The 23,902-nt window shown below is 37.7% G+C and overlaps 1 protein-coding gene across 1 annotated transcript in view; it reads right to left on the minus strand.

The window, feature by feature from the left end:
- Positions 1-23,902, minus strand: part of LOC131430665 (uncharacterized) — a 140,569-nt gene that overhangs the window by 87,062 nt on the left and 29,605 nt on the right. The window contains exon 2 of the mRNA XM_058595810.1: positions 10,329-10,845. Coding sequence (XP_058451793.1) covers positions 10,329-10,556 — 228 coding nt within the window. The 5' untranslated portion in view covers positions 10,557-10,845. The remainder of the gene's footprint in view (positions 1-10,328; positions 10,846-23,902) is intronic.

A 23,902-nucleotide genomic window follows, 5' to 3' on the forward strand; every position in this document is an offset into this window, starting at 1 on the left:
TGAAATGTTATGAACAAATCGTTATCAATACAAAATCAACATGCATATCATTACCGTACAGCAAACAAATATGATGCAGTCATGTTGTTATGCATAAACCGAAACTCTAAAATTACATCGAAAACACTGTGCATCACAATCATGCAATACACGATTTAGGAAGAATCTATTCTTGGATCCAAAAACTTCTAGAATTTTACAATAACGTTTTTTTTCGAAAGGAATTTGGATCCAATTTGAATTAATTTCATCTTTTTTATATTCATAACTTCATGTTTATAGGCGCACTAAGAAATCAAGTTCTCTTCATTTGCTTTTTCAAAAGTTTAGCGCATGCTTACAAAGTGTGTTGTCATATGATATGTGCGAGTGTCACCACATTTGAATCTTGTGTGCGGACATGTTGATATCGAATGCTTTGAACATATACACTTTGAAACAATCCTGTGATTTTACATCTTATTAGATGCACATAAATGGAGCGTCGCAGTTCACCCAAATTTACGTGGAAGAACATTTAATATTGTGTCCGAAATTCCATAACATGAAATTCATTTAAATAAAAAAAAAAAAGGAATACTGATAGATAGCGAGCGCCGCGACTTGAACTTGGAAACCATTGGATCGCAAAGCACGTCTGTTAATCGACTGAGCCACAAAAGCACACAACTGCTTGGCTGGTAAAAGGTGCATTTAAATTCATGCAGGCGCACCTGCTAACAGAATTCAAGTTACAGTCGAAACCAGTAAAATTCAAGCTAATCTAACATTAAGTCATTAAAAATGGAATTTTCCGTCCGTTTGACAAATTAGGTCTTTATGAATTACATCGTATGAAGGATTAAGTCACCTGTAAAATTCAGATTTTTTGGGTGTGTAAGACTTAAGTCAATCAATTTGAAGTTTCACCGTGTTGATGTTTATATTTTTCTCATTAATCTTTATATTCTATGACAATTGCGGCAGTATTGAGTGACAAACACATAAATAAAAAGTTTCGAAAATAATGACAGCTGTCTGAAAGTCCGTCATGACAATAGATTACTATAAAATTTTGGTAGTTCAAACACAACTGAAAAAATAACCAAAAATTATATCTCTGTAATAAGGAGTGTATCGAAAAGTAGTTAGCAACATTGATTATTGAATAAAAAACCTGTTTTAATCCACCTAGTGGTGTAATGAGGCCTTTCTCATATCAATCATACTATCATACCTATATAAAACTGTGGTATTCTTCAAAATTATTTTTCTTCGATTCTTAAAAGATTATTCGAAATAGATTTGTTTGACCGTCTACTGATAAAAACTATCAATTGGAAAAGATTTGAGGTCGATTTAGAAAACTTTTTACGGTTTTTCGCTCTTTTCAGTGATGGTATAAAATTTTTAACACACTTTACCCTATATTTCCGGATCCGGAAGTCGGATCCGGATAAAATTCAGGAATTACGTATGGGACCACAGGAACTTTCATTTGAACCTAAGTTTGTGAAAATCGGTCGCGCCATCTATGAAAAAAGTTAGAACACATATATTCATTTTTTTGCACATTTTACCCCATAAAGTTAGTGCAAAAAACGTTACATACACACACACGCACATACACACACACACACACACACACACACACACACACACACACACACACACACACACACACACACACACACACACACACACACACACACACACACACACACACACACACACACACACACACACACACACACACACACACACACACACACACACACACACACACACACACACACACACACACACACACACACACACACACACACACACACACACACACACACACACACACACACACACACACACACACACACACACACACACACACACACACACACACACACACACACACACACACATACACACACGACTCGACGAAGTGAGTCGAATGGTATATGACACTCGGCCCTTCGGGCCTCGGTTCAAACGTCGGTTTTCACAGAGATTGCATAACCAAAAACCTGTTTTAATCCACCTAGTGGTGTAATGATGCCTTTCTCATATCAATCAAAATATCATATATAATACTGTGGTATTCTTCAAAATTATTTTTCTTCGATTCTTAAAAGAATAATCGAAATAGATTTGTTTGACCGTCTACTGATAAAAACTATCAATTGGAAAAGATTTGAGGTCCATTTAGAAAACTTTTTACGGTTTTTCGCTCTTTTCAGTGATGGTATAAAATTTTTAATACACTTTACCCTATATTTCCGGATCCGGAAGTCGGATCCTGATGAAATTCAGGAATTACGTATGGGACCACAGGACCTTTCATTTGAACCTAAGTTTGTGAAAATCGGTCGCGCCATCTATGAGAAAAGTTAGAACACATATTTTCATTTTTTTGCACATTTTACCCCATAAAGTTAGGGCAAAAAACGTTACATACACACATACACACACACAAACACACACACAGACATTTTGCGTACTCGACGAACTGAGTCGAATGGTATATGACACTCGGCCCTCCGGGCCTCGGTTCAAACGTCGGTTTTCACAGTGATTGCATAACCTTTCTATATGAGAAAGGCAAAAAAAAATTTTCTTCAATTCTTAAAAGAATAGCCGAAATCGGTTTGTTTGACCGTCTACTGATAAAAACCATCAAATTGGAGAAGATTTGAGATCGATTTAGAAATTTTTTTAAGGTTTTTCCTCATTTTCAGTGATGGTGTACAATTTTTAACACACTTTACCCTATATTTCCGGATCCGGAAGTCGGATCCGCATGAAATTCAGGAATAACGCATGGGACCACAGGACCTTTCATTTGAACCTAAGTTTGTGAAAATCGGTCGCGCCATCTATGAGAAAAGTTAAAACACATCTTTTCTTTTTTTTTGCACATTTTACCCCATAACTCTCGAACCGGAAGTCGGATCGACATAATATTCAGGAATTTTATATGGGACCCCAAGACCTTTCATTTGAATCTAAGTTTGTGAAAATCGGTTCAGCCATCTCTGAGAAAAGTTAGTGCACCTATTTTCACTATTTTTTGCACATTTTACCACATAATTCCGGAACCGGAAGTCGGATCCAAATAATATTCAGGAATTTTGTATGGGACCACAAGACCTTTCATTTGAATCTAAGTTTGTGAAAATCGGTTCAGCCATCTCCGAGAAAAGTTAGTGCAAAAAAACGTTACATACACACATACGCACATACACACACACATACACACACACACACACACACACACACATACACACACACACACATACACACACAGACATTTTGCGTACTCGACGAACTGAGTCGAATGATATATGACACTCGGCCCTCCGGGCCTCGGTTCAAAAGTCGGTTTTCACAGTGATTGCATAACCTTTCTATATGAGAAAGGCAAAAAGGCGAAAAAAAATTTTTTCTTCGATTCTTAAAAGAATAACCGAAATCGGTTTGTTTGACCGTCTACTGATAAAAACCATCAAATTGGAAAAGATTTGAGGTCGATTTAAAAAAATTTTTAAGGTTTTTCCCCATTTTCAGTGATGGTGTACAATTTTTAACACACTTTACCCTATATTTCCGGATCCGGAAGTCGGATCCGCATGAAATTCAGGAATTACGTATGGGACCACAGGACCTTTCATTTGAATCTAAGTTTGTGAAAATCGGTCACGCCATCTATGAGAAAAGTTAAAACACATATTTTATTTTTTTTGCACATTTTACCCCATAACTCTCGAACCGGAAGTCGGATCCAAATAATATTCAGGAATTTTGTATGGGACCTCAAGACCTTTCATTTGAATCTAAGTTTGTGAAAATCGGTTCAGCCATCTCTGAGAAAAGTTAGTGCACTCATTTTCACAATTTTTTGCACATTTTACCCCATAATTCCGGAACCGGAAGTCGGATCCAAATAATATTCAGGAATTTTGTATGGGACCACAAGAACTTTCATTTGAATCTAAGTTTGTGAAAATCGGTTCAGCCATCTCCGAGAAAAGTTAGTGCAAAAAAACGTTACATACACACATACGCACATACACACACACACATACACACACACACATACACACACACAGACATTTTGCGTAGTCGACGAACTGAGTCGAATGGTATATGACACTCGGCCCTCCGGGCCTCGGTTCAAAAGTCGGTTTTCACAGTGATTGCATAACCTTTCTATATGAGAAAGGCAAAAACGAAAAAAAAACATATTTTGACATCAGTTTTCGATATATTGTAGAAAAAATACATTTTTATGCATTTCACTGATTATATTGAGGAAAATCCTACACTCTTAGAAAAAATGAAATTTACACTTGACGTAAATTCAAGTATGCCGTAATTTCTTTGGTGATGACACAATACTACATCTACTAACATGTAAAAATAAATTTAGCGTCTGTATCGATGTAAGCTTCAGCTAAATTAACTGTGAAGTTAATGATATGACTTTTGTTTACATGCTTTGTATTGTGAATATAAGTGAATCGCGACGCTCCTTTTATGTGCATCTATCAAGATGTAAATTTTTTTAAGAGTGTAGTTTCTGTGAAACGCTCGCACTTTGGACTTGACATTCTTCATTAAATTCTGCACAGTTACTTTTGTGGCTTTTCTGGTGGCAGCTGTCCAGTTTTTTTTAACTCCTGCATGTTTTGGGACACTGTACCTTCCTTCCGAAAGTGCCGCTTGACAATTGCCCAATACCTTTCAATTGGCCGAAGATCCGGGCAGTTCGGAGGGTTGATGTCCTTTTCCACGAATTGTACATTATTTTTTGACAACCACTGTAGAACGAAGTTGGCGTAGTGGGCTGAAGCCAAATCCTGCCATAAGAGAGGAAGAGCTTTATGCTTTCTTTACAGTGGCAGCATTCTCTTCTTCAAACATTCTTCCTCGTACACCTTGGCCTTTAGTTGTGCCCTTCGTGAAGAAAATCGACGACCGCAAACCACAGGTACAAATTGCTTGCCAGACCAACACCTTCTGCCCAAACTTTTCCATCGCCACCGTGGTGTCAGCGTCGTATAATATTGCGGTCCGGCAGTGCTCGAGAGTCTTCCTTGGCGTAGGTTTCGCCGTCGATCAGAGTGCATCCGTCTTTATTCTGTAGAATCCGGTTATACAGTTTTCGCGCTCTTGTTTTGGCCTGAACTTGGTGTATCAGGGACTTTTTTGGCACCTTCTGTTTCTTGTACGATTTCAGGGAGTTCCGAACTTTGATCCATTGAATCATCCCGATGCTGGAGTTGAACTGCTTGGCCAAATCCCGCGTCGACGCCGATGGGTTTTTCCTGATGTACTCAACCACTTTTAAGTCTGGCTGGGACCCGTTTTCCTACCGGATCGGGGCAAATCCTTCATGGAAAGGGTCTTACCGAACTTCTCGATAATATTTTTGACACTGGTGTGGCGCACTTTTACCCGTTTTGCAATTTCGTTGTACGTGACACCACTTTCTGAGCACCAAGTGTGCAGAATTTTCTTTCGCGTTTCCGCATCAATTCGACTCATCATTGAAACGATAAACCGTACCGAAACTTATCGATTGCGCAGCTGTTATTGACATGTGAACAAACCTATCACCGCAAAACACGCTGCAAAAAATTAAGCCATTTCAGAGTAATAACTGTTTGAATGTTGCTAACTACTTATCGATACACTCCTTATGTAATTTTTGATGTTCGTTCCGTAGTATTTTTCTAGACTGAGGAAGACGATTTTAATTAAGTAACCAGTGAACATCTTTGACAATGCTTCGTTTTAATAAAATTAGTTCTTCTACAGACGATGTATTTGCAACTGTATGACCAAATCGTAAAAGTTATCGTCCCATGTTTTTAAGGTCAAAGTGACGAAATTGTGTGGGACAAAATGCTTAAAAATTCACTTACAAAACTTGTGGATAGATTATCAATTTAATGAATAATAGCAAACAATCTTCCATCTGGCAAATATTTCGTCCACGGAAAGACTAAAATAAGAAGTAGAAGCTTCATGAGGGTGCCTTTTGCCCCGATGTTGGCATTAGTTTTGCTCCGTTGTTTTGATAGATTTTCACTCGTTATTTGAGATCATCCTATCTCTATGTTCAAATAACCGTGACTTCGTGTAATTTTAAATGTATATTTTTCGTGTTACGTCTTGCCCCGCATATATTTCAATGGGCAATTTTTAAGGGTTTTGAAAAATAAGATATTTCATGTATTTTTCAATCCATTCAACGAGTATTTGTTCGTGATTTTGAGAAATAATAGCCAGAGCTGGTGAAACATATTAAGCCCAGGTGGATAATTCTTCGTGCCAGGGAGAACGACCCACTATTTTGAAGTATTATTTAGTCGATTTTTAAATAATATTTGTTTTGATATAACTTTGCATGAGACGCGTAAATTCGAAGCTTGAAGCGTTTTCGATATTTTGCTGTAAAACAAAATTGCGCATTTAAGGGTTAAATACAATATCAAACTACAAAATTTCTGCCAATATTTGTTTGGAATATTAAGTCAGCAGTCTTTTAGGTTCCGTATAAACTTATTTGTGTTTGCAAATTTTCGAAATTATTTCTTTGAGAATTTTGGTTACCCTGATCGTTCAGTTGGTTGGGGTTGATGGTGAAAGATGTCTCGCATGAATCGAAAGCAATGTCTTGGCATTACATTCCTTCTGTGGAATTTGGCCTTTCTGTTTCAACAGACTTCGCAGCCGATTCTTAGCTTTCAGAATCATTTTATGGCTAGTACTACAATCCTACTGACCAGAGCTTAAAATTGTCACACATTCTCAATGAAAGAAACCATTTCAGCAGTCTCATTTTCAATGTTTTACTGTCTCATTCGCAAATGACCGACACCAGAACAAACGAAGAGAGACGAAGCATTTTAGTTTCTCATCGAAAAAATGAGAGAGCATAATTGCCAACGTCACTCTTTCCTCTATGACAAGACGAAACCAAACTAACGTCTTCAGGTAGCAACAGCAGAATTGAAATTTTCATTCTTGCATCGGTGTATTGAAAATATGTGACGCTTGGCTATAAAAAGTGACTAAAATATGGCAAATCGAAGTAATTACATCCCAGAACTTCTTTGGAAACCAAAACTACTACAAATTCGAGCACCAACAGTTAAAACTTATTGTGAAACCTTTTTCTGTCGTTTTCAATTCTCACAGCTTTGGTTGAATATCGACACTGAATACTATAGGATTTTCACTGAAAACTGCAAATGACTGAAAGGGCAAATGAAAGAAAAAACACAATTTTGAAACTACTTTCCCGTTTATGTCATTGACTGGACATGGATTTCGTTCTCATAGTTTGCAAGCGAAACTGAGAGTGACAATAATTTCTTGTCATTTTCGTTTATTTTTCAGTCAATGAAAATGACTTTTATTAGCTCTGCTACTGACACTATGAATCATTCCACGTCGGGGCTCGAACATATGACAACTGGCTCATAAGACCAGTGCCGTATGCATTGAACCGCAAACCCGGGCGAATCGAACGGTGCACAAAACGAATCCAGCCGCTGATGTGCATAGCACATTGTTAGAAAAAAGTCGCGGGACCGACTGAGATGACGTTTGTAATGTCAAACTATCATCATCGTTCAGAAGACAAGTGTCAAATTTTCACGTCAATCGCACCACAAATACCAAACTTACCGACATATAGGTGACGTTGCTTTTTGATTTAAAAAAACTTCAAAATAACGAATTCCGTTTAATGATAAAACATTGCTTCCTGTAAGGAAAAACCGGGCAAGTCCAGCAATGGTTTATAAAGTGTTACCCACACTCAGATTAAAAACAAAGATTTGTGATATTCTGATTTTAACGTGACCAAATTAAGCAATCATCCGGAAAAAATGTGAGCAAGCTATGATAATCGTTACGGATGAACACAAAATCAAAGTCCGACTGAACTGGAAGTGCTTTTATCCGAAAATCTGGGCATGAAAAAAATCTTTTCCAAATAGGTGCCTCGTTCGCTCACAATCTATCAAAAGCAAAAACGCATCAACAATCCAGAGAGCTAGTCGGCACTGTTTAGTCGCAATAAAAAGGATTTCTTGCGTTGGTATGAAACAGTGGATGAAACATGGATCTATCTTTTTTTCTCCGGAGTTGTTTCAACAATTAGACGGGTAAAACGCAACAGGTAGCTGCGACAAGTATGGCATCAGTTTTTAGATGCTCGAGGTATAATTAACGTCGACTATCTTGAAAAGGAAGTACCAACAAAAGTTTTTAGTTATTAATGCGTTTGAAGTAGGGAATCGTAAAAACCGGCCACATATGAAGCAGAAAAAATCATCTTTAACCGATCTGATTCTTCACCCACCATATTCTCAATAACCTAGCCCCCAGCGACTACTTGTCATTTGATGATCTGAAAGAGTCATCACCGCAACTGAAGCCTATTTTAAGGCCATGGGCAAATCATTCTATAAGTACGATATAAAAGATTTAGATAATAAATAAAGAAATTTTGCTCAAGAAATTTTGTTTTCCTAGTTAGTTCCTGAACCTTTTGGACGATGTGGAAGCAACCTTCTCTACGGCAGTATCGAACCGCACAGAGTGCAAGTCGATTCGACACTGAATTTGGTTTTCTGTGAGTAATTTTCTCAAATGCGTTTAATGTTATTACCATCTGATCGGGTATAGAAAAAAAGACGCAATCCTACATCAAAAGATTTTGAGTGATTTCATTTATGTGAAGATAAAGAATGGAAAGGCGAGATGTGACAAGGTTGATTTTAGCAAGCTGAAATCTTTTACTAACTTAACTTTCGCAAGAGGAGTTGAACTTAAGCATCTCATCAATGCAAATCACTCGAGTCTCTGGTATATCGGTTTCCAAAGAGATTCTGTTATGTAATTACTTCGATTTGTCATATTTATAGCCAAGCGTCACAGATTTTCAATACATCGGAGAAAGAATGAGAATTGAAATTCTTCTGGTTTCGTATTGTCATAGAGGAAAGAGTGACGTTGCAATATACTCTCTCATTTTTTCAATGAGAAACGAAATGCTTCGTCTCTCTTCGTTTGTTCTGGCGTCGGTCATTTACGAATGAGACAGTAAAATATTGAAAATGTGGTTGTTGGAATGGTTTCTTTCATTGAGAATGCGTGACAATTTTAAGCTCTGGTTAAGATATAGAACCATTTCCTTAGGGGATGCATTTTTCCCCATTTTCCCCTAATAGATTCACTTAGCGTTTTTTACTGAATCTGCTAGACGTTAGACTGTTAGCTCTATGAAAATATTTCAAATAAATTCGAATCACTTTCAAATGTGAAGAAAATTTATTCAACCTTCTAAAAAATAAATTAAAACATCTTCTCATAACTCCTATCGGTCTCAGCTAACGCACACCACGGCAAATCGCCATCTGGTAAAACGATCAGCTGATAGCTAATTCAATACCGCAACGGTAACACAGTAAGCTCGACTCACCTCAAGCCAAAAGAAATCGTTACGGGACACAGCACATCATCCGGACGACCAGTTTTCCGCTCCGATGATTTCGCACGGCTAAGATCTGCTCGTGAAATCATCCGCAGGTCTTCGAGGAGAGGAACCGTCTCGCGCGCATAAAAAGCGCATCTAATCAACAGTCACCGATCAAGTCTGCGTGAAATTAGAAATTCGTTAGACCACGCCACGGTCGGTTAGTGTCGATGACCTAGAGATCGTCAACGCCAGCCGTAGAGATGGTAAGACACACGTCCGTCATCAAGACGAATATTGCAAGGGAACATGACAGCTGAAGGTCCATCCGCCACAAGCTTCTCGTACGAAGGTTTTTTTTCTTGTTTTTGTAGAGAGCTAACCTTCGACGAACCAAAAGTAGCCACAGCCACCGATGTAGCAGGTATCACGACTGCTAGGCACAAACTAATTACTGACGGAAATCAGTCTGTTCTTAATGGCCTAGTGTCAGTTATTCACGCTAACAACGCAGCTGTGAGATTAAGTCAACGGGCTTTGAGAAGTGACTTGAGTTAGCTTCCAGAAGTGATTCATTAGGAGTGGTATGGTACTTGAAAGCAGAAACTAGAAGCTAGTTCCGGATATTTTTATAGGATTTATTTCTGCAGGAGAAAAAAAACTGTCAAACAGAGCTCTTGATTACCTACTCAACGTCAACGTGGAACTGAAGGTAATGGCGGCAGACATTGACACAGTATCTGTACAACAGACTTTTTATGAGATAAGAGCCAACAAGTGGAATCACTGTTCCGAACAAAATATATCGCTAGAATATGTCAATCAAATACCAGTAAATAAAACATTCTACATATTTTCTTACCTTCGCTTCAACCTCAGTCGCAATCGTGCTTTTTCTTTCGTTAGCACTGCTCAGACTGGAATTGGAACTGTTCCATTTCATGCTGCTTCCGATTTCAGTACCGCTTCGTTGCTTTCGAAATGAACCGTCCGGCTTCAAAGCTGGACGGCGTTCTTCCGCAGTGCTGTTGCCGATACCACTCGAATAGCTAACGAAATGCTGAGTCTGTACACTGGACGCACCAAACATGATTGTTCGTTGTTTCGCAAAGGACTAGGCACACGTAACCGCATTTCGTTATGTTCGACTTAAACGCACTCCACATTCATATCACATCGATTCACACACTTTTGCTTTCGTCGCCTTGGACCTTGCTGGCCAACTGTTGCGGCACACGTAGCACAATTCCGTTGAACTGACAATACCGCATAACAACGTGCATTCTAATTCCATTCACAAGTTCAGCCTCGAACTGTGGACACCCGGTAATGATAAATCGTTCTGCTGCTCACGTTCGCTCGATCTATTCAAGCTTAACCTGAAAAAGAGAAAGAAAACAAAAAAGAAATGGTCATAAATCAGTAACCATCCATTCCCTATTTGAAGGCAGAGTCATTTTCGCTTCCTGTATGTGCCTCAGTTTAAGGAAATGAAACTCAAAGAACCCGCCTTCTTTGAAGCTAATTGACTTCATTCCGCCTGAACTGGTGCTCTCAAATTTTGAATCGAAAAAAAATCTATCCTAATCCAATTACATACACATACACATAAAGCTCCAGCCTCCATGTGCCAATCAAAAACTTTTTTTTTTTTGTTTCTATCTGCTTTCAGAAACCCCACTTTCGCAGACCCGATGCACTCCACTCGATTTCCGGTTATGCCTGCTGCGACTGTGGAATGTGGACCCCAAACACACACGGACTCACACCAGAAAAAAAAAACACCTCTCAGTAAGCAGCAGTCAAAGTCACCTGTGGCACGGTGGCTTTGCCGCTTAGTTTGTTTTGTTTTGTTTTATTTTCTCTCGCCATCTTTCAGACCGGCCATCTTTCGCTGCGATTTTCCCCCTGTGTCATCAATCAATATTCATCGCTTGCTTTCTATCCATTAGATTCCCTCACCTTGCCACCTTGTGCTTGCCAGCCCGTCAAAACAGTGTGCACGGCTGTGTGTGGGTCACACCCGTAATGGATTCTCATTGCCAAAACTGTACGCCGCCCTGTTTCGCGCTTTCTCACCCGGCCACCTGGGCCCCCCCTCCCCCCCCCCCCCCTCGTATGTACACTACGGATTGAAACGGCCGAAAGCATTAGCAAATCCAAATCAATCAATTAAACATTTTCACAGCTCATACAGGAAAGGAACCTTATTTTTCAGCATTTTTGCAGTTATTAATTGAAGGATGATAAGAAGAAATTTGAATTACCGTCACTGACAGAACGAATTCCCCGCTGCTGTGCTATATTTTACTAGCTAATTATGCAACTCATTGAGTGCAGCATGTTACTGGAACAGCGCATTTTACCTGTATGTTTACTGTACTGCTGCTGTAGCGGAGCATAATTTTGAAAAAAGTGAGAAATTTGATATATTGGAGAGTTGTAAAGAATAAGATGTTCCCTTGAATTTTGATTATCTATGCCAACAATATTTTTGAGAACTATGGTAAGGTGTTAGCTCAAACAAATTATGATGCTTCCCTTAAACGACTATCGCTTGTAAGTAGTAATAACTCTGCGTCTACTTAGTCGATTACGTTGAACCGCGAGGTGGCACATAAACTGCGAATAGACTGATGAGTCGAAGACGAAACGTAAAAATGTGGAACGTGGTCACGTACACTATGCACAAATTGAATACCCACAAGGTCTCTCGCTATGCACAAATTGAATACCCAAAAATCTCTGAATGAAGTCTAAGTCTCGAAGAAATATTTACATGGATTGCAGTCTTGTAAGAAACCGAAACTTATTCAGTGTGTTCAAAGGAAGTTACGATCAAAAGTTTGTCTAACAGGTAGGTGAATGCGGAGAAAATTTGGGACCCGAATTTAAAACTTATTGATAGAAAAAATGGAGCTTTTTTGTCGTGAATACGACTTAACAGTTCGGCTGAAAAGTTCGTATCGTTTAATAGAAACACACATTTTTTTGCCAAAATTCGTTTTTATTATTCAACATAATTGCCATCAGGGGCGATACAGCGATTATAGCGATCTTCCAACTTTTCGATACCATTTTTGTAGTACGATTTGTCCTTTGCCTCAAAATAGGTCTCAGTTTCAGCGATTACCTCTTCATTGCTTCTAAATTTTTTACCAGCGAGCATTCTCTTGAGGTCTGAGAACAGGAAAAAGTCACTGGGGGCAAATCTGGAGAATACGGTGGATGAGGGAGCAATTCGAAGCCCAATTCGTTCAATTTCAGCATGGTTTTCATCGACTTGTGACACGGTGCATTGTCTTGATGAAACAAAACTGTTTTCTTCTTCAAATGAGGCCGTTTTTTTTAAATTTCGTCCTTCAAACGCTCTAATAACGCAATATAATAGTCACTGTTGATGGTTTTTCCCTTTTCAAGGTAGTCGATGAAAATTATACCATGCGAATCCCAAAATACAGACGCCATAACCTTACCGGCCGATTGTTGAGTCTTTCCACGCTTTGGGTTCGGTTCATCGCGTGCAGTCCACTCAGCTGACTGTCGATTGGACTTCGGAGTGAAGTGATGGAGCCATGTTTCGTCCATTGTTATATATCGACGAAAAAAATCGGTTTTATTTCGATATAACAGCTCCAAACACTGCTCAGAATCATCAATTCGTTGTTGTTTTTGATCGATTGTGAGCTCACGCGGCACCCATTTTGCACAAAGCTTTCTCATATCCAAATATTCGTGAATAATATGTCCAACACGTTCCTTTGATATCTTTAGGGTGTGAGCTATCTCGATCAACTTCACTTTACGGTCATTGAAAATCATTTTGTGGATTTTTTTCACGTTTTCATCGGTAACAGCCTCTTTTGGACGTCCACTGCGTTCATCGTCTTCGGTGCTCATATGACCAGTACGAAATTTTGCAAACCACTTACGAATTGTTGCTTCGCCCGGTGCAGAGTCTGGATAACACTCATCAAGCCATTTTTTGGTATCAGCGGCACTTTTTTCATCAAAAAGTAGTGTTTCATCAACACACGAAATTCCTTTTTTTCCATTTTTTTCACAATAACAAAAGTAGCTACACTCAAAATGCAATATTTCACAAACTAATAATCAGACAGCTGTCAAATTTATACATGTATCTTTTGAAGGTTGGTACTAACTGAAAATGGTATGGATTTAATTCTAGTGGCGCCCTCTCATAGAAACGATACGAACTTTTCAGCCGATCTGTTACTTTACTGTAGGGAGCCTTTTCAAAATTTACCCTCTGAGAGAGTGATAAGTTTTTGATCGTGAATATCTCTTGTTGTATCTAACGAATCAACATAATTTTTGCTACATGCTATCGGAAATATGTTCACAATTTTATGATAAAATTTTCAGTTGTGTGACATAATCTCAAATAATTCAAAATTAAACTTTTCTGAAATGTTTGGTATAAACGAGTATCAAAGAGGATAATTGATAAGGCGCGTTTGCCTTTCTCGTATTTTTAAAGCTCATAGTTCAGTGATCTGTGAAAGGATTTATATAATCTAACTACCAACAGAATCGAAATTTTTCAACTTAAACGTGTATAGCAACAGCATTGAAGTATTTCAATAGTACACTATTGAAAAACCTGTCTTATATGACCCATGTCAACACCAGCCAATCAGAACACGCTCTGAGGAAGAGAACAAAATATCTTCTGCTGTACAAAAAATCGTTCGAGAAAAATGTTCTGAACAGTGCTTAATATCGTAGTGAGTTTCACAATTTGGTCCTTCTGAAAGGCAAATGGAAATCCGAAACGAAATAATCAAATTAAAATTCTGTATGCGGCTATTTTTATAGCCGTTAGGACCGCCCATTAGTGAAAAAGCTACAAACGAAATCACGTGAAAAGAAACCTCTTAACAAAAATTGGATTATTTTGGATTCTATCGCGCAGATATATTGTGTGTCGTTGGCAAAGCTAGTTTCGCTTCCGACAAGAGCGATTACGTCATAGCTGCCAGTCGTTTGCATTGGTGAAAAAACAACGAAAATAAGACAACGGTGGGGAGCATCACACAAAATCAGCCGTTCTAATGGCTCTAAAAGTTTTCTAAAGAACTATTAGGATTTCTTCTTCGCAAATCGAAGGTAAAAATCCTCAGTTTAGTGCAAATCTAGAACTGTTGGATCAGATTTGTGCACTTTTCGCTGTATAAAATTCACAGTAATCGAGATTGAAGCCTTCTTTGTTTTTGCGAAAAATTTGAAAAAAGGGAATGCTTGCATAATTCATACAATTGATCAACTTATTGATATTCGGAAGTGTTAAGAAACATGTCAGTTGTTTTCGTATTCACGACATCTAGTTATGTCTCTGACATTACCCACCCGCCTGTTGGATCGATAAATCGAGATTAAGGAATATAATGGGGGAAAATATCGATAATTTGTCAATATTATATGCTTTAGACGAAAACGTCAATAACATCTCGTTTCTCCCTATAGGACGGAGCAAAGACTTTAAGAAGAAACATGGACGATGTGCTTGTAAGTCATTTATTGTTGTCTCTAAATTTTTCTAATCAATGTTGAATTACACTAAGACATAAAATAATGAAGAAATTTTTTTAAAGACTGTCCCAGAAAGTATGGACGCAACCAAAAACCGCTGCCATTTCGCAATGGTTCGGAATCTGTCAATTTTTATGTTTGCGTCCTGTTGTTTACACTCTTCTCTAACCACTTGTGCAGTTGTTTATTCGTTTTCATTAGTTTGTTTCGAAATGCGTGGACTTTCAGCAGAACAACGTCGAAAAATTGTGTACAAATGGTGCACAGAACGCGGACTGTCACTGAGAAAGATAGCAAAAATGGAAGGAGTAAGTGAAAAAGCCGTGCGAAATGCAATCAGGAAGCTCGGTGAGGATAACACCTTTGAGGATAAACCGAAAACGGGTCGAATAAAAGGTCCTGCTAACCCTCAGTTGGATAAACGTATACTGAAGGCGTTCAAGCAAAAGAAGGAGGTTTCAGTTCGGGATGTGGCCAAAAAAGTGGGCACTTCGAAGTCAAATGTTCTTCGTGCTAAAGAACGTTTGAATCTTCGAACCTATAAAAAAGCAGAAACAACCAAACCGTAGTCCGAAACAAGAAACATCGATCAGGCCGAGGGTTCGAAAGCTGTACAATACTATTTGAACTGCATTATCATGGACGACGAAACCTACGTGAAACTCGATTACAAATCCTTGCCGGGACCACAATATTATACAGTGCGAGAAGGGCAAGTGTTAAACCAGTCCGAGACATCGATTGAAGTCGTAAAATTTGGTTGTCTTCTGGCCAGATCTTGCTTCTTGCCACTACTCGAAATCAACGGTAGAATGGTATACTACCAGAAATGTCACTTTCGTCGTTGCCAAGATAGATTTTTGATCCATGCTTTTGAAGGCGAGATTTTCAATGAACAAGTTGAAAGACGGCGTTTTTAGCTATGCAATGCTTCCTTCAGAAAATAGACTTTCCCGACAGCTAAAGTCAATGAATCATTCTGAAATTTTCACAGAATAATCAAAACTAATTTTCCAAGAAATTGTCAGTTGGGTTTTTTAATATTCGTCACCGTTTCTGAGAAAATCAGATTAAAAGCGTGAAAATAGCCCTCTAAAACATCCTAAAACACACTGGCCTCAGCCCTTAAGTTCTCTACCATTATTACCATTCTGCGATTTCGATAATTAATCGAGTTCATCTTATTTAAATTAGAAATTAATTTTAAGCACTTAAAATTTACCCTGGGATACTCGCAAACAGAGTTGTCCCTCTCCTCTGTGTGACAAAGAGCAAGCATAATTTCTCCCCTCTCACTGACAACATCAACGAGAGCATAAGAGAAGCGTAGGGAACGCATATTCAGCAAAAACGTAATTTATCGTTGAAATTTAGAATTCCCTTGCTGCGAAAAAGATTTTCATAGAAAGGCCAACGCCACCTTCTGAACATTTGAAAATTAAATCACAGAAGTGTTCGCTCACCAGCACGCGCCAGTGGTCACTTGGATGTATTTAGGCGAGAGCGCGTGAGAGCGATCCATGCAAAGAGAATATGATTCACTCGCACCAGCTTCTTTAACAACAAGCACACACTCAAAGTCTGTCTATTGGACACTGAGAAGAAGTGCGCTTACCTTTTTATGCGGCTTCCGTTGGCTGGAAACACAGTGTAGGAATGACACTTATACAATGGTGTATCACTCTAGTGAAATGCCCCCAAACCCCTTCGCACGGGGCTGCTATTAATCAAAATTTCAACCATATATAATTGAAAATACGTGGCTTGATACATTCAAATCGAAACTTAGAAATATTTCCAACCAAATGGTGAAATAATATTAATAATTGATACAAAATTTATTGAGCTGTAAGTCTTCAAAATCTGACCACATTTCTACGGGTATATTTCCTTGAGTTTCTAATTTGCACCCCTATATAGAAAACAAAAATGTGTCCCACATCAAAATTGAATTGAAAGAGCTCCGTTTTTTTTGTGAATACAAAAATGTATCTGGGACGGGTATAGCGTGATGAAAAAGTAAACACCTTTTTCGAAGCCTCCTGGGTTCGATTCTCAACCCCGCACATAGGGTCAGAAAGTTTTTCTGACCTGAAAAGAATCAAAACTCTACAATCAAAACAAACAAATATATCTGTCCTTTAAAAAATCATTCATAACTGAAATTCGTTTCTCTCTCTCTCTCGCTCTCTGCGCAAAAACAAAAGTTTGCCAAGCTGCAAACGTGTGCAAACTTTCATTCAAATCAGGGTATGTGTGGTCTGATGAATGAGTTTATTTTCATTTTATCTCTTGTCACTCGGTACAGTTTCACGGATTTGGAAAACGTTGTGACCTCGAGCACTACAACTGAGGAATGGTTTTTTGAAAGATTCAAGTTTTTTGTTGTGCACGATAGAACATTCTATCTTTCACTAGAAATAAAACCCGATTTATCAGGCTGTCCAAATTAACACATAAAACCAATTAAATTGTTTGCATTCTTCTTAAAACAGTCGCTTTATAGCCATTCCAACCTAACCTCAGTTTCGGCAAACATAAAAATCAACGTGATTCGTGTTCCGTTTTACCTTCACTGAATAGGTTGATTGGATCGATTGTAAAAAGGTTTTCAAACATAACAAACCTTCAAGAAGCATCAACAATCTTCTCCACAAGTAATTCCACTCGTAGCTGCCTTGAGTAGTCTCGCAAATGTTACCATTCCTTCCATTCGGGCTTTTTTAAAAGGCAACGCTCCCCAAATACTTTTCACCCCCGTCAAACGATCCAATCCAACCGTCGAGAAACCATCTGGCGATATATGGTAACATTTTGTCTAACCTTGTACCCACAGTTCGTGCCTTTCGCAACCGTTGCAGTCGATCTACTGCAGGGCTTGTCGAACACTCGCATCGACACGGAACGGCGCCATCCTTCGGCAGTCAGAGAATTCTTCTATCGAACCTCTTGGATCACAAATTCTACGGACCACGATTTTGTTATTTGTAACCTATATCTTCCTTATTATTACTATTATAGGCTGAGAATTTCATCAGTATGAAGATGGTCCAATCGAACACACAGACACCTAGACCCGAACATGAGCTTGATCATCTATTTACATTCCGCATTTTGATGTGTTTATATTGAAGCGCAACATTCATGCACTGTTTTGTAAATAAACGTGTCTTCAACAGCGCTAGTTATGAAGGAAGTAGCGCACGGTTTGTTACGGCCAGTCCAATGAATGGTTTATAGGCATTGAACAAACGAAGGCTTGCATTGTGCTTTTTTTTGTTTGAATATGCAGTAACCGCACAAACAGAATATTTACCTTTGGTCGTCTTTGATCCGATATTCCATTTTGCACATCTTTCACGGTTTGCTGCAGGCGAGGCGATCGAGGTAGGTACGCGATTGTTCCAGTTCTCGACTGACTGCATATCCTCCTGCTGCACATGGTCGATAGAGAAAACGGTGCACAAATGGGAGCATTCAAATGAGCAAAAACCTATTTGTTCCGTACCGATAAAGCTGGCAGAATAGCGGTGCATAAACTTTATAATTGTGTTACATTAAAAAGCAAATCCGACGGCAGCGTTTACGGCAGAACGGCTGAACGTCATCAAACAAGCACACGGCGACTACCGTAAAAACTTTTGTTCTCTCCAATAGCTAGTTCCAGCAATTAGGAACAAGTATAAAAGCATTACGGAATATATCAAAAAGTTCTCGATCATTAGAAAAAGTAACTTATTGCGAGATTTTTCCATTTAAACTGTGCTGTTATTGAAGAAACCTTGTTTCCATAAGTAAGTTTAAGTACGAGTACGAAAAATGGAATAACTTTTTTGTGAGCTCTCTACATGCTTGAGGTTTTCTACGTAGAATACATACACGGCACAAAAATCGTGTACCTTGCCATCCCTGACTTCATTCGTGATCTGTGATCTTAGTTTGTGAAAATCGGTCCGACCAGCTCTTGAGCTCTACTACTCTGTTTTGCTGAATTAAGTTTATATGGCCAGTTGAAGACCTACAAATTAGAATAATGTTGAGCCAAATTCAGAAAGCTGACAAATGACAAATGACAGTTTTAAAAAAATTCAACCCTCATCACCCTGTCGCTTCCGAAACCAGAAACCGGATTCGGATGAAATTAATATCATCCTAATCCCTTTCATTTGAGTTTAGGTTTGGGAAATCGCTCTAGTGATAACTGAGGAATTGAGGTAAGCTCCGTTTAGCAGCTTTTGACAGCTATTACCGGTGCTTACGAAACCGGCAATTTTTTTCGACGAAAAACAGTACATTTTGCCGAAAAATCAAGAAAACGTCGACATTGCAAACGCAAAACGAAACGCGTGCTGAAAAATCAATTCAGTACCATTTTAATTTAATTTAGTAAACGAAAACAAAAGAAAATAAATATAAGATGATATTTTGCATCACCTTCAGCATTGGTGATTGTCGATAATTTGACAGAAGCTGCTCGATATTTCTCTATATTGTACACAACATCTTCAATGATTGAATCGTGTGAAAAGTTGGTAGAGAGCGTTCTTTGATACGATAAAAGCCATCTTTGACCACCTCAATATTTTTTTTTATTTCCCAATGAAAAAGCTATTTTTCAGTCCAATGAAAACTAAAGAAAATACAAGAGTTAACAATCATCATTCAAAATTACCACCAATGGAATGTTGTGATGTGCTCAGAACAAGAGTGAACAACAAAAATAGATATAAAAAGAAACAATTTACATTTGCATTTCTATTTGACATTTGCATTCGTTCTGTAGTGTTGAACAACTCGCCCTTTAAATCCACTACATGCCGTCACTGTTCTCTCTGACGATTTGTAATCGATGCATCTAAGACTTGAAAATTTGTATGTATTTTTCGAAGCGGTAGATACAGTATATGTTAGAGGCAAAAATAGAACAGTATTTGAGTCGAAAATACAGTACAATACTGTTATTTTTCAATACGTACGGATACAAGCCGAATGAAAAAAAAAACTAAAATTTTTTGTATGAGCATCAGAGCTAATAGTCATTTTCATTGACTCACATATCACTCTCAGTCAACAAAATAAGCGGGACAGCAGTTTCAAAATTGTGTTCTTTCTTTCATTTTCAGTTTTCATAGCATAATTTGAACTGCCGATATTGTCAGAGACGAACCAGTCTCCGGCTGAAAATCGATAATGACTGAAATCGATTCACAATGATTTTTACATGTTGGTGCTCAAACCTGTAGTAGTTTTGGTTTCCCAAGAGGTTCTGGGGTGTAATTATTTCGATTTATCATATATTCGTTACAGATTTTCAATACATCTCGATGAAAGAATGAGATCTGAAATTCTACTGATTCTCCCTGCAGACGTTATTTTGGTTACGTCTTGTCATAGAGGAACGAGCGACATTGGCAGTTATACTCTCTTTTGTTTCAACGAGAGACGAAAATGCTTCGTCTCTCTTCGTTTGTTTTGGATGCGGTCATTTACGAATGAGACATTGAGAATGTGTGGCAGTTCCCAAGTAGCAAATGTAACTTATCGAAACTTCAAGATGTTCTACAATTGTTTTGGAATTATTATTTATGTTATATATTTTCAGAAAGATTTTTAAACATATTAAAATCGGCTGTTCAACTTATCACTGTAAAGTTTCACAATGCTACAAAAAAATCGCTTTGTTCTATTCTTCTTGAGCACGTCTAAAACAATTGTGCAGCAAATAAAAAACTTGCACTAGCAGTTGTAGAAGTTCTGATAGAATTTTCACATCATCATGTAAAACGGAAGCAACTATAACATTTGTGCAACTTACCAAAAATTTCTCAAATGGCTGTCATAAATATATCGAACAATGTATATATGTTTAAATGGTTAATAATCTCCTGTGGAAGAAAAATGAACGAAATGATGCTCTCCGCAAGATAAAAATTAATAAGCCGAATTGTAACCTTACTGTGAAAAACATGTTTCTGTTGAGTCTGCATAGTTTTAAATGCCTCATTAAATTTTAGGTCAGTGTGAGTAGTTTTCTTTATTTTTAGAAAAACAATTATATCGAGCCCAAAACTTACAAAAAAGTTGTGCAAGATTTATCTGTTTTAAATAAGCACAAAACTTGAAACTCCAGTACATCAGCTTGCCAAAATAATACCTACAGTGCGTATCACAAATATCGGACCCGTTAAGATGAATCACTAAACTGTATTGTTATTAAATTCAACTAGTTTGTTTGAAATATAAAGAAAACGTGTAATATTTCTCCCTAAAATATTCACATGTTAATGTTTCCCGTTATTTAAATAATATAGATCATTACGTTGCGTGAACCATTTCCTATTCAACTCACTGTCACCATCGATGCCATATTGGAAAATATTGTAGAAAAATGTAATCTGATGAGCATTAACTAGCAATACATGCAATTTGGAATAGTATAGAGCCAATTTTAACAGAATCATTATGAATTTTTCTAAGTCAATTTAAATGACGGTTTAAGATTTTCAACAGTCATCGCGCTGTTTTTCCGAAACCAGAAGCTGGATCTCCATGAAATTCGATAACATCATATTTAATCATAAGACCATCAGATCTCTTAGAAATATAAATAAGTTCCAATCCTTTAATATTAACCTTTAATGAGCAATCGGTATAAGTTTCATAACTATTAGAGTCATAGTCGCAGTAAGTTTTTTTGGTCTTTAGAAAGACCTAGCAGTTCAAATAGGTCTAAAATCTGTTTTAAAATTTCGTTGTCATTTTGGTCCTCAATCATATGACGGTTAAACATTAGGTGCTGAGGTCCACTAGGAGATTGATAGTACCTATTATTTTTCTCCGGATAGTACCAGCCTAAAGGCCGTGTGGAATCCGGCGGAAAAAAAGAGCCAAGAATAGATCCACTGGGTTCCTGCTTCCATGACGTAAAAGGCGACAATTGCAGGAGTTACTTTTTCCTTTTAGTTCTCAGATATGTCCAACGTTTCACTTCTGATTTCTCTATTTTACTAGATTATCTCTTCATTCAACTTATCTTAATTTATTTGGTAAATCAACTAATGTGCAAAACATTAGTTACAAAGTTAATAATAGAGATAACATATATTTATATTAAATAAATACTAAAAAACACTTGTTGGTTTGATAAATTAATCATTTTTTCTCGGTAGGCGGCTGCTCAGATCAACCAATATAATCAGTTAATAATTTTGATAAATAATTAAAATAATAAAGCAGAAATAATAAACAATCAAGTCGCGTGTGAGATCTGTTGACTTTTGTTTGGTGATTTAAAATGATGTTATAAAAATTTTAATTAATTGATTAAAATGATTTTATAAAAATTTCAATGTCACTACAATGAATCAACTATTTTGTCCAAATCTTATTCACTCGTTTATTTTGTAGCAGGTAATTCCATTTAAAAAAATAGGGAAGTTTATATTCGTTACGCAATATTATTTCAAATTTTTCTTCGCGAATAAGAACTGTGACTCAAGATTTTCCGAGACTTCAGTATCGGATATTGTTAAAACGTTCACTCGGAAAGTTGGTGAGTTTAGTGGTGCATCCGAGCATCTTGAAACCGGAAAATACTAGGTCGCACGCTAATACTACCATTACCGAAATTTATACTAACAAATATCCTTCTCCCGTGACACTTGTGGAGTGCGCAGTAGTATATACGGCCTCTAGTAACCACAAGTGTTGGACTAACATCCCTTCCCATTCCTTATACGATCTACGTTCGGGCCTGGCCGGCGCCGATACTGATCAATGAATTCTGGGCTTACCAGAAGATGTACATTGAAGGATGATTTACCAGTCCTAGGTCGGATCATCTAGAAATTCCCTGTACAATTTCAGCTAATCCCGATCAGTAACGGAGTGGCAACCAGAGGTGGTCGCTCAAGCTCAATCATATGATGGTTAAACATTCTCAGCCTACATCCTCCTGTACTTTCGGAACCGGAAGTCAGATCTGGATAAAATTCAACCGCAATCAATGAGATATAATATAGTTTGGTTATAAACCAATAAGGGCTACATGCTAGAAGGATTCACTGACTAGTTTCAAAGAAATTTTCCTTTTTTTTCCACACTGACATATAATAAATTCAGTAAAAAATATATTCCATTCGAATATTTATTACAGGTAAAAAGACTTTTTTTCAATTCCAACTAGGTTTTTAACCTCTCATGTACTTTTCACCATCACTTGTGAAAAAATTCCTCGTTTTCTACTTTTTGCACTGTATTTCCGGAACCGGGAATCAGATCGGGATAAAATTCAAGATATTTTAAGATCTTGTATTGTAATCGATTAAAACATTTCCGAGAAAATTGAGTGTACATTTTTCCTTTAATTTGCACATATCACCATGTAACTCTGGAACCGAAAGTCGGAACATTTAAATCTAAGTTATCACTCTGCATTTTCGGAACCGGAAGTCGAATTCAGAATCAGGCCATGGGATCATAAGACCTTTCATTTGAATATAAGTTTGTGAAAATCGGTTAAGTCAGCTCCGAGAGAAGTGAGTGAATAATTTGTTACACACACCCACAGACATTTACTCAGTTTGTCGAGCTGAATCGAATGGTATAAGACTTTCTGACCCTCCCCACCAAAAATCTGAAAAAAATATCCACAGCACCTACACAAATCGGGAGACCTGACATCTCTCGTTATAGGTCAGCGAATTAGCTGGTACAGCATAGCAGATTTAACAGGGACATCTAAACAACCGTAAAATTTCACTCTGATTACGTAACCATTTTTTTTGCCTTTCTCATATAGAAAGGCTATACAATCACTGTGAAAACCGACTTTTGAACCGTGGCCCGGAGAACCGAATGTCATATACCATTCGACTCAGCTCG

Source organism: Malaya genurostris, chromosome 2 (genome assembly GCF_030247185.1).
Source record: "Malaya genurostris strain Urasoe2022 chromosome 2, Malgen_1.1, whole genome shotgun sequence".
NCBI lineage: Eukaryota > Metazoa > Arthropoda > Insecta > Diptera > Culicidae > Malaya > Malaya genurostris.